Genomic DNA, 16,165 nt, shown 5'->3' with positions numbered 1-16,165 from the left:
CCCTGTCCACCGAGGGCGTGTCGGCAGAGTTCTACCGGTTGAGAAACCTGCAGGCTGACCTAGCCCGAGAAGACTTGGCTCTCCACCTGCCTTCCCCTCCCCCCCCCCCCCCGAATTATTCTTTGGAGAAAAATATTCGGCAAGAATATGCGAGTAGAGTTTTTTTAACACTCTAATTTAGGAAGACTTGGAACTTGTGGAAGTTACTGTCTTTTATTCGTTATTTTTCCGCAAGTTGTTGGATAGGACTCCCATTACCACTGCCTTCACTACAACTTGCTTCTACACCCCCCCCCCCTCCAGAATTACTTCCTCTTCTGGTTTTAACTGGTGGTTTGCCTGGTTTAGTTTCCAACAGAATGTTGGTCGCTTACAATATTCATGTGCTTACAGTATTCATTATCAAGGTGGAAGAAGCTTTGTACCCCTTCACCCCGTGAGATTGTACAATCCTGGGGGACAATTTATTTTTATGTTGTGTGTATGAGTGTTTACCTGCATGTATGTATGTGCACTATGTGGTCTGGAAATTGAGTTAAAATTGTTGTGACCTGCCATGTGGGTGTTGGGAAAGGAATTGCTCTTAACCCTTTGAGCCATCTCTCCAGCCCCGGGGAATTTATTTTTAATAGCTTATTTTTGAAACAGTCTTCATGGTTTGTACTCTGGTTTGGCATTAGCTATGAAACCCCAGGCTGTCCTGGACCTTGCAATCCTCATGTCCTAACCTCCAGAGAGCTAGGATTACAAGTCTACACCACCACTCTTGGCAAATAATGCCTTTAAAAGGATATTTCCATGACATGGCAATTAATACCAGTTTCTGCCTTAAGTCCAGTGTAGTGTTAGCTTGTGTAGAAATATCAAAAGAGAAAAAAAAAAATGAAAGAGCAAAGCAAACAAACTTCCTGGTTTCTAAGAGAATATTGCTACCTTGAGACTAGGACAGTATCTTTTGGAATGTGGGCAAACTTCCTTCACTGTCTATTAAGAAGTTTACATTTATGATTTCTGTGAACTGCTGCTTTGAAGCTCATGGCTGGAGCCTCTCTCATTGACCTCACCACACAGTTCGATGTTGGAAATACTTTGTTGTTTTACAGTTTGTTCTTCTAAAGCAGGTGTGTTGGGAAAGGAGATTGTTGTATAGATCCAACTCAAGAAACTTCTTGACCTTTAAATGGGTTTGTGTGTGGATTGGAATTTTCCTTGCATATGTTAATAAAAAGGAGTTGGTTTTTACTTCATCTATGTTTTCTTAATCATAAGACTTTTGTCAACTTTCTGTGTGAATAACTAAGTCAGCTGGCCATGAGCATTTCCACTTTTGAAGCTGGACAGTAGCTTCCTTCCCTTTTCCACCTTTGGTGTTTTGAGACAGTTTACTCTGTGTAAGTTCCACCTGCCTCTGCCTTCCACCTGCCTCTGCCTTCCACCTGTGTGAGTTCCACCTGTGTGAGTTCCACCTGCCTCTGCCTTCCACCTGTGTGAGTTCCACCTGTGTGAGTTCCATCTGCCTCTGCCTTCCACCTGCCTCTGCCCTCCACCTGTGTGAGTTCCACCTGTGTGAGTTCCTCCAGTGTGAGTTCCTCCTGTGTGAGTTCCACCTGTGTGAGTTCCACCTGCCTCTGTGCCACCACTGCCTGACTCAGTCACCTTTAACAGATTCTGGCTAATTTTTGTGACTGCACAGCCGATGACCATGATAGCTTACTTGAGACTGCCTAACTTCTTCCACTAACTTTTAATTGTGCCATACTTTCTGTCTAATCTGTAGTTCTTTAGTGGTATTAAGATATTGCTAATGATGGCAAAATCAGGAGTGCCTGCAGTCTCCCAGTTTTTATTCTCAGTACCAAAGACTGCCTTGCCTCTGAGGACACAGGAAGCGGTAAATGTAAACAGTACAATTAAGTGGGATAAATAAGGGCAGTGATTAAAGCATGCATTGAATGTTGTTGGAGTCAAGGGAAGGAACATCTGGTTCATTTGAGGACTTTAGAAGGATTCTAAGAAATGACACCAAGACTGTGTTGCTGTAGTGTGAATGCTGGGAGGTGGGGACTGCTGAAGTAGTTCGGTAAGAAAATCACTGCCTTGCATGTGTGGGGAAACTGATTAGAGAATGATAAAGAAAACAGAAGACAAAATTAAGAACATAAGCAAAAGGTGTTTCCTAAAAGAATTTCACATATCATGGGTATTCTGGGTATTTGTGCCTTTTATCAAGGATTAAATCTTCTCAGTGTGTTTATGCTCTAGAAAGCCTAAGAAAACCATTAGGCTTCTGGCATGATTATCTGCATTAGTAATGTCTTTCATTCTGAAGACTGTAGGTAGGAAGAAGCTCAGGGTGGGGAAGATGTGTGACTCGTAAGCATGAAGATCAGTTAGGACAAATGACTAATGCAGGCAAGGGGGTGAAGCCCAGTGAGGCTGGGAAGCACAGAGCATGATGGTTTTATGTGATACTTAGGGCAGGAGATCCTCGGCCCTGGGAGCCAGTTGTATCTAGGACGCAAAGAAAGTGGGGGCAGAGTAGGCTGTTGGGTTCCTGTGGTTTGGCAACTGGGCAGATGATGATCTCTCAAAGATAGGAAGTACAGGGGAGGAGCAGGTTTAGTCAGGTAACAGAGCAGTTTCGATCTGGGATGTAAGATTGTCAGCTGTGGATTATCAAGATCTGGACCAGATACATCCTAAATGTTTGGGAGGCATCTGAGTAGAGTTAGGAATGTGGTACCCAAGCAAAAGAGGAGGGCGTGCCTGAGAATGTGGATTTGGCAAGTCAGTGATAGTTAGGATGTTTTTGAAGCTAGAAGTGCACTCTTGCCCTGAGTGTGTGTGTGTGTGTGTGTGTGTGTGTGTGTGTGTGTGTGTGTGTGTGTGTGTGTCTCTGTCCGTGTGTCCCAAGTGCACAATCCAGATCCCTGGTTGCTTGTTAGAGTTCCAGTGAAAGGTCCAGATCCTTAGGATATCCCACCTCAGACCTGCCAGTTGCTCCTGCTCTGATTTTATCAGTCTAGTCCTGCTCACAGGACTTCACCACCCTGGCTTTGTATTTCTCAGGAAGGAAGTGTTTATGGTCCCTTCTGTGTGGCAGAACTTTATATTGCTGACTCTTTTTAACATCAAGGACTCACCTCAAACATTTCGTGAACCACTCAGTATAAAGTTTTATCTTCTTGAGCTCATTCAGTGGTGGGTCACAGCAGTCTTTGTACTGGCTGGCCAGAGCTAATTGTTAAATATTCATGGCATTTGTAAGCCCATTGGTAAAACATAGCCATTAATGAAAACCAAAGGTTAAGTCACATAAATTTATACTTAAATACATTTTATACAAAATAAAGATAAGTATTACTGAACAGCATTTCCCAGTTATTTACTGAACATTGCTGTTATCTCTGTTTGAAAGTTGTCCTTTTAGGGGAAGGTAGCACACACTCCTGTATCATCTCCTGCTGCTGCACATCTTGAGGTCATTCTGGTGTGAGCTGGCCTTGGTGGCAGTACATGTGCCACAGAGTGCCAAAGCCTGGGCTCCACTGCATGCTGCCTGCCAGTGAATCACTCAGTGACCTGATCTTGTTTGTCTGTGCTGAAGGGCATTTTTCTCTCTGGATAGTGACTGCTTGCCCTCTTACTGCTGTATTCCCAGCCTGTAGCAAGGAGCCTGGTGCACAGAGAGCTCTGAGGGGCCACTTGCTGAAGGAAAGCAGTGGAGAGGGAGGCTGTGGGAGGGCCCAAGGGACAACCCAAGGTGGGGGACGTGCTTCATCCAGACCTTCCTACTGGACTCTCACTTGCACTGTGTTCTTGGGTAAGAGCATTCTAGCCATTCGAATGTGTTTACTTGCTGGCAGTAAGTACTGCTCCTGCATGCTGCAATCCTTTGCACAGGAGGAGCAGGTGGTGGGGACCATGCTGACCTAGGTTCATAAAAAAGTGTGGGCTTAGCTTTACCGGAACTAGAGAACCAAGGTGATGGGGGTAGAGGGTTGGGAGGGTTGCCAAACCTCATTGTCAAGCTTTCTCAAAATATATATACTTGGTCCTCTTGCCTTCTTAGTTGTCCTGGGCTCAATGCATTCCCTGCTGATAATGACACTGTCCTCTTTGCACTCCTGAGACCACTAATGGGAAGCTTCTAAGCTCTCACTTGCCCTTACATTATGTAATAGTAGTTTGTTGAGTCCAGGTTTGAGCTGTTGCTTTATTAATGAGAACTGTAAAGTTCAAGAAGGCTTTCCAGTCTTATGAGCTACAATTAGCAAGGACAAATGACCTGCCTTTGGGAGCATTGTTAGCATGCATAGGTATGCAGGTACAGTGTGAGCACATATGTATTAGATGTGACTAGCAGGCAGAGAGGTCCTGAGCAAGGTGTGGGTGATTCTGTGGGGAGTTCCTGAGAGCCTTCTCAGTGGAATGATGCTGCAGCAGGTACAGCAGAGCAGCAGGACCATCCAGACAGATGCCCACATGCCCAGAAGGATGCCAGCAAGTCCTCTTGTGGCAGAACAGCACACTAACCAGGGAGTAAACAGTGAGTTAACTGTGTCTCAGAGGATGGGAGGTCAGACTTAACAGATCTTACCTGACTCTGAAAGTGACGGGCCTTATTCTGAGCAGGTGGAACTCATGTAAGTATTTTTAAGAGGGAGGGATAACCTGTGTTTTGAAAAGCATACAATTGGCTGGCAGAAGGATCGACTCGGTACATTTAGGCAAGGAGGCTATACAGATTATGAGTGCAGGCTGCCTGGTAGCCTAGCTGAGGGTAGGGCCTGTGGATGCTGAGTAGATGTTATACCTTCTCAAAGGCCACAATAACAGGATTGGGTGGAATGATGCCCAAAGGTGTAGCTCAGATAGTAGTTAATAGTTAGGATTTCAGGAAAATAATCATGTTGTAGAACCACACCAAAAAGTGGGTAGGTTTTGGAGAAGTGTTGGAAATTCAGAACTTATGATGGGAGAAGAGAATCAGGTGCAAGATTTGGAAGCACATGTAATTAGTGTTTTAAGCTTGCTGTAGGGCCATAGAAGTGACTCAGTGGTAGAGCACTTGCCTAGTATGTATGCTAAAAACCCTGGATTTCATCCGTAACCCCCCACCCCCACCCACACACACAAATCAGACGAAAGGTGAGGAAACAAAGCAGCAAATCCAGTGGAACAGGTGAGTGCCCAGCAGTTGTGGAAGGCCAGAGACAAGGACTGGAGGAGATGAGGGAGAACTCCCCCAGCTTAAGTCACTGAACTGGAGGAAGAAGGTAGGTTTTTCTCCTGAGAGAGCACTGAATTAAATACCAAAGTGGGTAATTTCACTGGAGGTAGGGAAAGAAGAGCAGGCGAGGCTGGCCCAGCCAAAGCAAAGGCTCACACAGAAAATGCTGTGTGGTTGTGTTTAAGGACAGTTGTGTCTTTTCATGTAATTCCAAGAAGTGAAATGCAACCTGTATGTGCCACATTAAGGTTAATAACATTAAAATAGAGGAAGACAAAAATAATGGAAGAAATTTAAATGACAAGGAGGGACGTTTATGACATGTGAAAAAAATCAAGTTGGCAGTCTCAGTGTGTGTCTGTTGGGAGAGACATGTCCCTGTGCTTAGGAACAAGCATTCCTTAGAGTAATCTCTATATTAGGGGATTACACATAAAGTTAGAGGGTTTTTTTTGTTTGTGCTTTCCCTGCATTTTCTGAATTTTTAAGTGAGCACAAGTCACTTTGGTAATTAAAAAAAAAGATGTTATGAAACGTGGTAATTATGTAGCAATTAAGATGTTTTAAAACAGTATTTTACTATAGGGGAATACAGATAAAGAAGAAAGGTAAATTGTATTTGGCATGACCCCTGTTTTGAATAAGATATGCTCATATTTCTGTAGGTGCAAATAAAAAAAATATGGAAGCTACTTCTGGGCTATAGTGCTGATTGTCTAATGTTGCCATAAACAAGCGTGGCAATCAGTGTAAGGAGCCACAGATGCCACCAAGCGGTGTCTGTGCTGTTTGAGGGCCTCCCAGGAGGCAGGTGACCCTGAACCTTGGGTTTCCTGTGGACTGGTGAAGACAGCTGCTCAGAGGTTGTAATGGAGATTGTTCTTATGCGTGTCAAGCTCTCAGAATAGACCTGGCACTTAGCAGCTGGCAGCGTTCACTGTGATCATTATCATTACCACTACTCATTACTTGGTCAGGAAAGCACTGTTCTAAGAGCACCCCTGTACTCTGAAGCCAGTGCAAGGGCTTGGAAACAAGCTGGACCCACAAGAGCTGAGCACAAGTGATGAGGTAGAGCAGACTGCTTATTTTATTGACATAGTTTTGTTTTGAGACAGTCTCATGTAGACTAGGCTGGTTTTGAACCTTGATGGTTTTCCCCCACCTCTAAAAAGCAAGGACTATATAGGCTTGCACCACCACACCCAAGCTTGAGGCTTCGAATACATGTTTTGATTTATTTTTTTAAAGCTAAATAGAGGCAGACAAAACAAGTTTGTCAGTATAGTACTGAGTTTACAAAGATAGCCATCAGAAATATGCTGGTCAATAGGCTGGGGCCTCTCCTCAGTGGTGGAGGCCTTGTAAAGCATGTAACGGTCTTAGGTTCAGTCCCTGGTCCAACAAAACAAAACAAAACCACAGGTTCCCATTCCTAGTGGCTTAGCCTATAATCCCAGCACTTGGGAGGTGGGGAGTGGAGATGAAGATTAGGAGTTCAAGGTTGTTTTTGGCTATATAGAGAGTTTGAGGCCAGCTGGGGCTACATAAAGCCCTGTATAATATTAATAATTTGGGGCCACATAAAATAAAACTATCTAATAATAATAGTTTAGTATCAACTTATTGATCATGGTGTTGACATTTTTTTTTCTCTGTCTAGGAATCTAATATTAGAATACTCTTGCTCGGGTGTTGTGAAGTAAACATTTGGGTGGAGGGAAACTTTAGTAATCCATCCTTTCCCGATAGGTGCTCCTCACTGTCTTTCTTTTCCTTCTTCACAGAAAGAGCTCAAAAAGTGGGATGAGTTTGAAGACATCTTAGAGGAGAGGAGGCATGTCAGTGACTTGAAATTTGCCATGAAGTGCTACACACCCACCTTGTATAGGGGAGTCACTCCCTGCAAACCAAGTGATATCAAGTCCATTGTTCTCAATTCTGAAGAAATTCACTATGTCATTAAGCAGGTAAGAACATCGTTCTTCAGGCACAGCCAGCCTCCTCCACTGTAAGTGGGTCCTTCTCTTGGTTCTCTGAATTTATTTTATCATCTCAAGTATACTTTTAGGTTTAGCTACATGACACTCAAATGTGTGCTGTCATTTTGTTAAGACTGGAAGGCCAGTCCAAGAAGTAGCATGGTGCCAGTGGCATAGTAAAATATGAGACACAACTTGCTGGTGAAGAGCCCACAGTATGAATGTGCTAATTAGTTATGAGCAAAGCTATTTGGTGTAGAGAGTAGGGAAGGTTTTGTTGTTGACAGAAGCTCCAGGTCTTCCTAGTGAAGGGGATGAAGAGAGTTCTTAGCTGAACAGATCACATCAGACCTCCACATTAAAACGTCAAGAGAAGCTCTGAGGAAGCCTAGGTCTGGTCTCACTCCTGTATCAGTAGCTTTTCAAGAAGCCCACACTTTGGGAGCCACGGTTTGTTTTCAGAACAGGAAGTCAAAGAAGGTTCACGTAAAATGTTGAAAGTGGTTCAGTCTGACCAGCGGAGGAGAGAAAAGGTGGTGGTGAAGTGCAGCAGACTCCAGTGGTAAGGGAGGCTCAGCAGGGGCTTGGAAACCACATGGAAGGACTGGGTTTTGTTTACACAGTGCCATGCCCTCAGATGCTCAGATGGAGTATGCCCTACAGACGGGATGCAGGAGCACTGTTCTGGTTTTACTGTAGATACCGACTTTGACCCGTGCCCTTAATCGCTTGCTTTGCTTGGCCTCTCACATCATGGAGATGCTATCAGTTCTCTGTGGTTAGGCCTGTTTCATGACAGAAGACAAGTTTCCTCTCCAATTAACACTCAGGGACAGTACTATGGCGTACCCAAGGCATTTTTGCAGTAAGTTAACTCCAGTCAGGTATGTCTGGGTTAGATGGGCTGGGTTCTCAGATATGCATCATCATGTGGAATCACCATGGCATCCTTACATGAAACTAGGGAGCACAGTTTGCATGTCCCTAGGCTAGGTGGTATGCATATATGGTGGAGCTTACTGCTTATTGATCCAAGTTGAACAAAATATAAGATTAAATCAGCAAGAAAGAAAATGATTCTGTCTGTCCTGATTAAATATTTGATACCTGAGGGTGTCCCTAGGGAAGTAGCATATTGCTTGTTTTGTTTTGATTTGGTTTCTTTGCCACCGTAGTGATGAGCCCAGGGCTCTTTACATGGTAGGCGAATGCCCTACAACTGAGCTGCATCTCCAGCCCCATGCATATGTTTTTTTTTTCTCCCATGTGCATGGGAAGAGACTTTGAGACAGAGTCTCCTGTAGCTCAGATTGAACTTTAGTCCTTTTGTTCCTACCTTCCCAGTGCTGAGATTACAGGGATGCATCACCAGCTTGACTTAGAGTGACTTTTTCCTTCATATGTTGGTAGGTGTATTCGTGAATAATAGTGTACTATAGTAAATACATATGCCAGTAGCATGGTTGTTTATCATTATGCAGCATTGCATGCTAGGCATAATTATTGGGGCTCTCCTTTTATAGGCTGGCGGTTCTGTCCTTCTCTGTGACCTTCTCCAGTGCCTCTTGTGTGGTAGACATTCAGTAAACCTCTTTGAACTGATAAGTGAAGAAGCATACCTTGACCCCTTTACAGAGATGGATGCAGCAAGGCTGGGCCATGACCCAACTCTCAACTCTTGTTCATGCTCTTCTCTCGACCCCATCTTCCTCCCTTCCTGGTTTAAAACTCCAAAAGTAATCCCCCACTTTCTGTTGTTGTTTTTCTTGATGGATTGGTTTTGTTTATGAACCAGTTTCTCAGACTTGCCTAGAACTCATTTTGTAGCTCAGGTTGGCCTCAAGCTCTGGGTCCTTCTGCCTCCAGCTCCCAACTGTAGGGATTTCAGACTTGAACGACCACGCCTGGCCCAGGAAAGCTTTGTTTTGTTTTGGTTTTTGTTTGTTTGTGTTTCTTTGTTTTGTACGGGTTTCTTGCTTGAACTTTCATCTCCCTATTTTCATCCACACCTCCAGTTCCCCTGGCTTCTTCTTTCTCCCTGCCCCCTGCTGTTAGTCCTTAGGTGACTTGGTGATGTAGGCTCTTTGTTTGCTGAGTCACTGTTTGAGATAATCTGTTGACTAAAAGAAAGGAGCACTGTAAGAGGTGATTGTTACCCAGCCCCTCCTTCCTGGGCTGTCAACTGAGGACAGATAAGGAGTAGATAAGGGATGTGGCAATACTGCACTCTGTGTGTGTGTGTGTGTGTGTGTGTGTGTGTGTGTGTGTGTGTGTGTGTGTACACAGACCAGAGAAGGTCACCCTTGGTTGCCATTTCTCAGGTGCCATGTGGATTCTCTTTGAATTTCTAGCCTTTAAACCTTTAAATTGAATCATTTTTCACTGAGCACATTGGTGTGCCCCTGCAGTCCTCGCAGTCAGTAGGCAGGGGCAGGAGGATGGTGAATTCAAGGCCAGCCTGTGCTCCATAGAGAAACTTGGCCTAAAGCAGGAAAGAGAATGACTTAACATCATTTACTGTGTTAGTGAGCTGGGTGAGATCTAGTCAAGAAGAGCACACACTGTCTTAGAGTTACATCACAGGGTCAGTTTGGAATTACTCACATTGGTTTGAGTGAAAGGAGCTCTGGTTTCTGTTTTTCAGAATTCATCCCTGCTCTGCCTTCCTTTCAGCTTTCCAGGGAGTCCCTTACATCTGTCGACACCCTCCGAGAGGAAGCCACTGCAATCTTGGAGGAAATGAGCCACAAACTTCGTATGGGAGCCATCCGGTTCTTTGCCTTTGTCCTGAGCAAAATCTTTAAACAGATTTTCTCAAAGGTGTGTGTGAATGAAGAAGGCATTCAAAAGGTGAGGATCACTGGAACAGACATTCTTGTCCTCATCCTGTGGTATAATCGATTCTGAGGCATCCCTCTTGGACTGAATGCTGGGGCGGTGGGGGGCGGTTATCAGGCATCCACTGTGGGCCCAGGGAACATGCTGTCTGCAGCTTGTCCTTCCTTTAATGTCAGACTTACAGGCTTCCAAGTTAGTCAAGTAAGACTTCTAGACCATTTGAGTGTGACATGTTCACAGGCTACAAAAGTAATAGAAGGAATTTTTATTTGTGCTCATACAGATTCCTCTCCAGCATTTCCTTTACCATCTCCTACTATACTGGTGTGATTTTCCTATAAACACACGTTCTCTTAGGATATGGTGGTCAAGGTCAATTAACTTGGTTATAACACATGTGGTATAGACCTTACTGCCAGCTCATCACTTGCCCCGGTTTTATTCTGTGTTGCTTCCCTGCTTCCTTAGATGTCTCTATTTAACTTATTTATTGACAGGATCCCTAGCTCATACGAGCTAGATCTCTTGAACTCCTCATATAGCCAAAGATGACCTTGAGTTTGTGATCCTTCCACCTTCTTCTCCCAAATGTCCCAAATGCTGAGATAACAGGCCTGCACTACCTCAGCCTCTCAGGTTCTGGGATTGCAGGTGTGAGCCACCGTGCTCAGCCATGATTTATTTACCTTTCTGTTTCCTGATTTAAGCTGTGATTTTAGTGACATGACAACTGAACTTCTTGAAAATCTGACATTTTTTTTTTCAAGCTACAACGAGCTGTCCAGGAGCACCCTGTAGTCCTGCTGCCCAGTCATCGGAGCTACATTGACTTCCTCATGCTGTCTTTTGTTCTGTACAACTATGATCTACCTGTGCCAGTTATTGCAGCAGGAATGGGTGCGTGCATAGTCTTCATCCACGTTTTTAAACTGTACAGACTTAGCATTCTAGAATGATGATAAGAGTACCAAAGAATTGGAAGGGTACCAAGAGCAACTTTTCTGGGTCCCTGTCTCCCATAGTGTGGTGGCCTAATTTGGACCCTGTGTTGTACAATCCCATGACTGAGCAGACATGGAGAGGCCTCTGTGCACATGGATTCTTTGGCTTAGATTTGAAAAGAGAAGCTGTCCCACCTTGTCATAGTTCCTGCTTTTTAAAAGTTTGATAATATAGTCCGAGTGATCATTCTAGACCACAAATAGATAAGGGCTTTAAAAAAACATTTTCAGTTTTTGTAAAATACATGTAACGTGAAGTCTTGACTTGTTTAAATGCAATTTTAGAGACACTGGGTGCATTCATATTGTTGCACCTCCATTGTTCCAGTCTGCCCCAGAACCCTTCGCATCTTGCAAAACTGACACTTACTAACCAGAGACTGTGCTTTGCTTTTCTCCTACCAGAGGCAGCCACCGTTCTACTCCCTGCCTCTGCAGCCACACACTCTGCATACTTCATATACTCGAAATTGCCAGTATGCACCCTTTTGTGACTGACTGATTTCATTTAGCATAATGACTTCAATGTTATAGCTTGTATTTGGATTCCCTTCTCTTTTAAAGTTGAGTAATAGTCCACTGTATGGATATACGACATTAATTTTATCCTTTAACCTGTCTGTGGACACTTTATTTGCTTCTGTCATTTGGTTATTTCAGGTAACTGTAACTGGAGAGCTTCTCTCCAGGTTCCGCCAAGCCCCCGCAGTCCTGCAACCCACTTATAAAATAAACACACAGGCGCTTATATTATTTAAACTGTTTGGCCTAATGCTCAGGCTTCTAGCTAGCTGTTCTTATATCTTAAATTAATCCATTTCTATTAATCTATAAGTTGCCATATGGCTCATGGCTTACCGGTATCTTAACATCTTCTCATGGGGGCAGCTGGCAGCGTCTCTCTGCCTCAGCCTTCTACTTCCCAGACCTCTCCTCTCTCTTTGTCCCACCTATACTTCCTTTCTGGCTACTGGCCAATCAGCGTTTTATTTATCAATCAATCATCCACAGCACTTCCCCTTTTTCTTTTTTTTCAAAAAGGAAGGTTTTAACTTTAACATAGTAAAATTATATATAACAAAACAATTAGAGTTACAATATTTAGTCTATTTATAATGTCTCGTCTATTTGTATTTGGTAAAATTAAAGAAGATATCCTATCTATCTTATATTTGTGAGTCTAAGGTTTCATATCTAACATCTCTTACCATAACTAAGGAAACTATAACTATCTAGTCAACTACATCAAAGACCTCAGAAGGATAAAATATTACCTGAGAAATGGGAGAAGGACACAAGCAACTTTCGGGAGTCTTGCAAGAGTAGACAGAGACAGCTGGCAGCCTGGACAGTCATCCAAAGTTTCTCTGTAAAGTTGGGGCATCTGTCTTTAGCCCACAGGCCTAGAGTCTCTCAGTCACTTTTCTCTGTGTCCTGTAGAATGTCTGGCAGTTTCCTCTGCAAAGCAAGAACCTGAAGGGCCATTTTGCCAAGCAAAGTTCAGTGGTCACCTTCCTATGGGTCCTGTATGTTCAGTCGATCAAGCAGTCCAGGCAAGAACAGTTTCTTGCCCAAATGGCTATTTTTGCCAAGAAGAAGATACTCCATATAGAGTGTCTTTGATGCCCATCCTCCTCTCTGAAGTAAATCGGTGCTGCCTTTCCTCACTGTGTCTTAGTTAGGGTTACTATTGCTTTGATGAAAAAAAAAAAAAGTTGGGGAGGAAAGGGTTTATTTTGTTCCCAGTTCCATGTAACAGTTCATTATCAAAAGCAGCGAGGGAAGGAACTCAAACAGGGCAGGAATCTGGAGGCAGAAGCTGATGCAGAGGCCATGGAGGGCTGCTGCTTACTAGCTTGCTTCCCTGGATTTTCTCAGCCTGCTTTCTTATAGAACCCAGGACAACCAGCCCAGGGATGGCACCATCCACAATGGGCTGGACCCTCCCACATTAATAACTAATTAAGAAAATACCTTAAAGCTGGATCTTATGGAGGCAGTTTCTCAATTGAGGTTTCTTCCTTTCAGATGACTCTAGCTTGTGTCAAGTTGACACAAAACCAGCTAGGACACACTGTTATGAATGTGAGATTTTAAAACATTTACTTATTTATTTTGGTGCTGGAAATAGAACCCAAGGCCTCAGGCATGCTAGACAAGCCCCTCTGTTATGGATGCTGTTTCCACAAGTGCTGTGGACATGGGAGTACATATATTAGTTAGGGTTTGTAAGCTGTGATAAACACTGTGATCATAAACTGCTGGAGGCCGTGGGAATATACAACAGATGACAATTAATAGTTCAGGTGTTAACCCGTCAGAAGAGTAACCCTCTGATGGAGGAATCTCCTCAGCAAGGCTTACAGGACCATAGACTGAAAATTGGTTGCTTCTGTAATTTCTCTCATGTGCCATTACATTTCTTCCCTAAAAACCGCTATGGGTATTTTTCCCATTGCTTGTGTTTATCTCATGAAAATATTTCATCTTTGGGCATATTTATAGCTGTAGATGGTCAGGAAGATGACTTTTGCTTAAGCTTTATAATTTTTATTAATAGAAATAATACTAGGATATTTTTCATAACTAACATAGGAAAGTAACAGTATTCTCAGTCACAAAGACAGCTAATTTTAGATTTAAGAACAAATTCAAAAACAGACTAGCTACTCCTGCAAATAAAACACATAAGGACAAGTTCCCAAGTGTCTGTTAAACCAAGGTCAGGCATGAAGCAACTCTGGTCGACATAACCCCTGTGGTAATTGACTTTCTACACGTACTCCTTACCACTCAAGGCTTAGCCAACCAACTGTTTATTGTATACCTAAGAAAAAAGTTTCCTCTTTAAATTTCCTTAACTCCATGTTCTGCCTGTTAATATGTATTTGTTCCAAATACACAACTCTAATTCAGGTAAACTCTTTATCTAAAAATATTTTATTGCAGTTGGCCACTCAAAAACAAATTATTGATCCAACATTAGTAGATAAAGCTAATGTCCTAAAAAAGGCTATTCTTTTGTGATTACTCAAATTCAGAATATTTATTCACATTCAGCAACATCATGTGAGAGCATGGCTGAGGAGATTGGCCTTCTGACATTCTTGTCATGTTGTCTGCCATTGTGTCCCTGGTGGCTTGTAAATACCATGGTGACAAGAGAGGTACAAGGTCTCCTCCCAGCAGGTATCTGGCTCAGAGTCCCTTACATAATTCTACTAGATGGCCTTTGTTTTCATTTTTATTTTTGTGTGTATGTGTTGTATGCATGTGTGTACATGTGTCAGGATACACACACACACACACATACACACACACAGATATGCACGTGAGTGCACGTTTGTGTATATGTGTGAGCATGGGGCGAGGGATGTAGGGCAGAGGTTGACATTGAATGTCTTCTTCTATTAGTTACCTTATTTCTAGAGACAGGGTCTCACTGAACCAGGACAGGCTCACTGATTCGGGTAGACTGACTGGCCAGTTAGTTCTAGAGATCTTGTCACTGCCTCCCTCCCAGCACTGGAGTACAGGTGTGTGCTGCCATGCTCTGCTTGTCATGTGGGTGCTGGGAATGAGTTCAGGTCCTCATGCTTGCGTGGCAGACACTTGACACTGAGCCCTCTCCCCAGCACCGTTCTGCTCTTCTTCTGGAGTTAATCTCACAAGTATAACTATTGCTGTCACAAGGCACATGTCTTGTTCATGAACTTCTCAAGAGTGTTTACATTTAGATCTTTGTTCCCGTATTGTCCCTACCTTGTGTTTTAGACTTCCTGGGAATGAAATTGGTCGGTGAGCTACTCAGGATGTCTGGGGCCTTCTTCATGCGGCGCACCTTTGGCGGAAATAAACTGTACTGGGCCGTATTCTCTGAATATGTGAAGACCATGCTACGGGTAAATGAAGGCGCTCCAGGGACCCGGAGCTGCAGAGCTGTCTTGCTCTTCACTTCTGAATAGACCCCTAGCTGTCTTTTCCCCTCAAGGAGCATACCCAACTCCCAGTGGTCCCTCATCTGAGAGGCATCCTTGTTAAAATGTTGCTGTGAGTGGTGTTTGTTCAAAGGGCAGCGGACACTTGGGATAAGGAGTCAGAAGAAGCCATTTCTTAGGCTGGGGATGTGGTTTAGTGGTAGAGTGCTTGCTTAGTGGTAGAGTGCTTGCCTAGGAAATGAGAGGTCATGGATTCAGTCCCAGAGTGTACACACACACACACACACACACACACACACACACACACACACACACACGGGTGGGGGTGGGGGCAGGACACAAAAGAGGCCTGTATTATTTTGAGAGTAGACAATGGGTTTTGTGTATTTGTTGTGTTCTCTTTTAAAGAATGGTTATGCTCCTGTTGAATTTTTCCTCGAAGGGACAAGGAGTCGCTCTGCCAAGACCTTGATTCCTAAATTTGGTAGGTCCCTTATGTATTAGAAGCATATAAAAAAGCCCCAGACCTCAGGTGTGGTGTCACTCTGGCTGCCAAATAGAACTCGATACTTCTTTGACAAGATACTGTTTTCTTTGTAAATAGAAATGTTTCCTTAAGTGTAGCTGTTTTTGGACACTTTGGATATCTTTTTTTTGTTTTTTTTTTCCCTGCCTCGGAATGGGATAGGGCAGAAGCATAGAGAATCAGAGCACTGGGCACAGATAGCAAGAGTAGACACAGCCTGTCATCATTAAGGGAGTTTGGGGGCTCCCCTGGAAAATGGATTGCAGTTGTAATCTTCATGTATATATGTATATGGTTTGATTTGTTTCTCAGTCAGTAGCCCATGCTGGCCTGGAACTCACTGTGTAGCTTCAGCTGGCCTCAGACTTGCTGCCATCCTCCTGCCTAAACTTTCTGAGTGCTGAGATGATAAGTGTGAACTGCTATGCCCAGTTTCTGTCAGTTTTGGGTGAGTTCGTGAGAGGCAATAGCTCAGATGGTGTGGAAGGCTGGCTGTATATGATGCTGGTTTAACTTCCTGACTGGGTTATTTCTCCTTTCATTGTGGGATCAGTAACAAGACTGACCACCAGCTGGGCAATGACAGATTTTATTCTTGACCAAGAATGGGTGATGTTGGAGACAGATTTAGGATTCACCTTCTAAAT

The 16,165-nt window shown here is 43.6% G+C and overlaps 1 protein-coding gene across 3 annotated transcripts in view; it reads left to right on the top strand.

The window, feature by feature from the left end:
- Positions 1-16,165, top strand: part of Gnpat (glyceronephosphate O-acyltransferase) — a 29,540-nt gene that overhangs the window by 433 nt on the left and 12,942 nt on the right. For 2 of the 3 annotated variants that reach the window (XM_052727732.1, XM_052727731.1), the window contains exons 2-6: positions 7,021-7,203; positions 9,889-10,065; positions 10,821-10,950; positions 14,829-14,956; positions 15,401-15,476. In XM_052727732.1, coding sequence (XP_052583692.1) covers positions 7,021-7,203; positions 9,889-10,065; positions 10,821-10,950; positions 14,829-14,956; positions 15,401-15,476 — 694 coding nt within the window. Of the gene's footprint in view, positions 1-7,020; positions 7,204-9,859; positions 10,066-10,820; positions 10,951-14,828; positions 14,957-15,400; positions 15,477-16,165 lie in introns of those variants that run through there. The other variant, XM_052727733.1, reaches the window with a different exon arrangement.

Source organism: Peromyscus californicus, unplaced genomic scaffold, assembly GCF_007827085.1.
Source record: "Peromyscus californicus insignis strain IS unplaced genomic scaffold, ASM782708v3 Scaffold_8__1_contigs__length_139910024, whole genome shotgun sequence".
Classification (NCBI taxonomy): Eukaryota; Metazoa; Chordata; class Mammalia; order Rodentia; family Cricetidae; genus Peromyscus; species Peromyscus californicus.
The sequence above is the reverse complement of the archived record's forward strand: the minus strand, read 5'-3'. Positions and strand labels throughout refer to the sequence as shown.